Source organism: Echinops telfairi, unplaced genomic scaffold, assembly GCF_000313985.2.
Source record: "Echinops telfairi isolate 266 unplaced genomic scaffold, ASM31398v2 ScPeMD7_5868;HRSCAF=6743_0, whole genome shotgun sequence".
NCBI lineage: Eukaryota > Metazoa > Chordata > Mammalia > Afrosoricida > Tenrecidae > Echinops > Echinops telfairi.
In genome coordinates, this window is record NW_022109767.1 from 2778037 (window position 1) to 2780092 (window position 2056).

Genomic DNA, 2056 nt, shown 5'->3' on the forward strand with positions numbered 1-2056 from the left:
ATTGGAAGACACCAAAATCAAATGAAGGCCGAGGATAATATGTACAGTCTTCTCGCTGTAACGATTACGACAGATACAGGCATCCTCGCGCCCAAGGTATAAAAGGAGGAAACCAAGAAGCCGGTCTCTTGATTACAGCTACAGACCGACTGGAAGCAGCCATTCCAACAAGGCGAGACCAAACCACTGCGGGAATACCCAGTACGGTCCTGCGTACCATGCGTCAAGAAGGCCTGAGAGGGCAGAAAAAGAACCAAAGATGGGCAGTTCCAGAGGCCAGAGGGAGGGTGAAGGTGCTGCAGTTATTAATACTCCATGAATACTTTGACTCTGGTCTGAGAAGAATGTTATCGAAAACGCCATGGGGTAATTAAAGTCCCTTCAAGTTTAAAAGTAAGCATTTTAGGACAAATAAAAGGAAATTCAACTTTGTACTTGTAGAAACTAATCCCGAAGAATGAATAGGTTTATACTGATGGATGAACAATAGGCCCATAACAAATTTCTGAACACGAAATGTCTGAATATTAAGGAAGATAGCATAGTCTCTCACGGTGCTACGGTTGGTCTGTCTGAACCTGAATGGGGGGAAGATATGGTCCAATATTAACTTTTTCTTGGTCGTCTCTGAAGGAAGGTTGTCCCTCTTTTGCATTACTGGCAGATCTTGCCTCGGTTTAGTCTGGTGACATTGTTTCTGCTAAGCTGTTTGCTCTATTGGCGCCGTAAGTTTATTTACTTGTACACCACTGCCGCTTACATCCTCCTTAAGCTACTCTTCAAGTGTGATACTCGACAGCCAGCTTGCTGGGTCCTCTCCTCCCGTCCTTCAGACCAAATTCAGGGAACTTTTATGGAGCCCTTCAGTGAGGGCGAAACATCATCCTGGTTAATTGGGGAGAAAAGTAGATACAATCCATTTTCTTTCAATAAATGTCTACTGAGCACAATCCAGTGAATCATTACAGTATAGCCTCATTGTTTTGAAGCATATTGATAATATTTTATACCACTCATTTTGATGTAATGGTAAAAAAACAGTATGCTGTTAAAGAGGAGTAATTTTGTGGTTATCTGTCATTTTAAAAAATAATCAGTACTTCTGTTGTCATCCCATTAATACAAATGAGAAAAAGAATGTTTCATTTGTAATAAACTGAATTATTGTGCAGTGACTGTGAAATACTAGTTATATTAAGTGGTTAACTCTGTCTCCTTGTGCACACTGGGAAAATAATCGCCCAGACAAGCATTTCACTCTGCTTTGAATATAAAGGAGAGACTCTGGATGCTAAAATTAAAATTATTTTGAGGCAGACAGAGCCAGTATCCCAACTGACTTAGTATGTTCTGGAATTGAGCAAATGTTCACCAAATTTACTTCTTAGTAATTTACATGTACATTTTATAGGGGACATATTCTGTGACAGTAAATAGCATTTTTAGTATTGCAAATTAAAAAAGAGAGAAATAGTAAGGGACCAGAAACAAAGTAATAAATCTTATGGGGCATTTCCCCCCAGCTTCCTTCCTCTGGCAGTGGAATAAATACCAAATCTGGCGGTTGACTTCCAGGTCAGTATTCCTCAAACCTTAAATCACCTGAGGATCTTATAAAAATTCTGCTGCTGATTCAATAGGTCTGGGATGGAGCCTGAGGTTCTGCAGGTCTAACAAATGGTGCTGGTCCAGGGCCCACTCTGAGTAACAGGCCCCAGAACAGGCCCTCACAACACTGCCACTGGGGAAACTCACCTGGGGAGCTAGAAAGACTAACGGGGTCATCCCCAGATGAATTCAACCAGTCTTTGGGAAACTAGGACCCAGGAAAAATTGTTTGTTCTTTAACTTCTCAGGTATAGGCAGCCTTCATATAACAAATTCCATGTTTAAGTCTGTCTTAAGTCAAATCTGACTTCAGTGGAAACCGGTATTGTTTTTTCTAACATCAGTTGATCAAACGTGTATCACAGATAGTATTTCAAACCCACCATGGAGAGCAGAAAACACCTGCCCCCATAAAGACTACAGCCTAGAAAAAGATAACACCCCCCCC

The 2056-nt window shown here is 41.1% G+C and overlaps 2 protein-coding genes across 2 annotated transcripts in view; one reads left to right on the forward strand and one right to left on the reverse strand.

Moving 5' to 3' along the window:
- TDP2 (tyrosyl-DNA phosphodiesterase 2) overlaps positions 1-655 on the reverse strand; it is an 11337-nt gene extending 10682 nt beyond the window's left edge. Inside the window, exon 1 of the mRNA XM_030887170.2 lies at positions 436-655. Within this exon, the coding sequence (XP_030743030.2) occupies positions 436-655 (220 nt within the window). The remainder of the gene's footprint in view (positions 1-435) is intronic.
- Positions 1-2056, forward strand: part of LOC105979518 (patr class I histocompatibility antigen, B-2 alpha chain-like) — a 254494-nt gene that overhangs the window by 171147 nt on the left and 81291 nt on the right.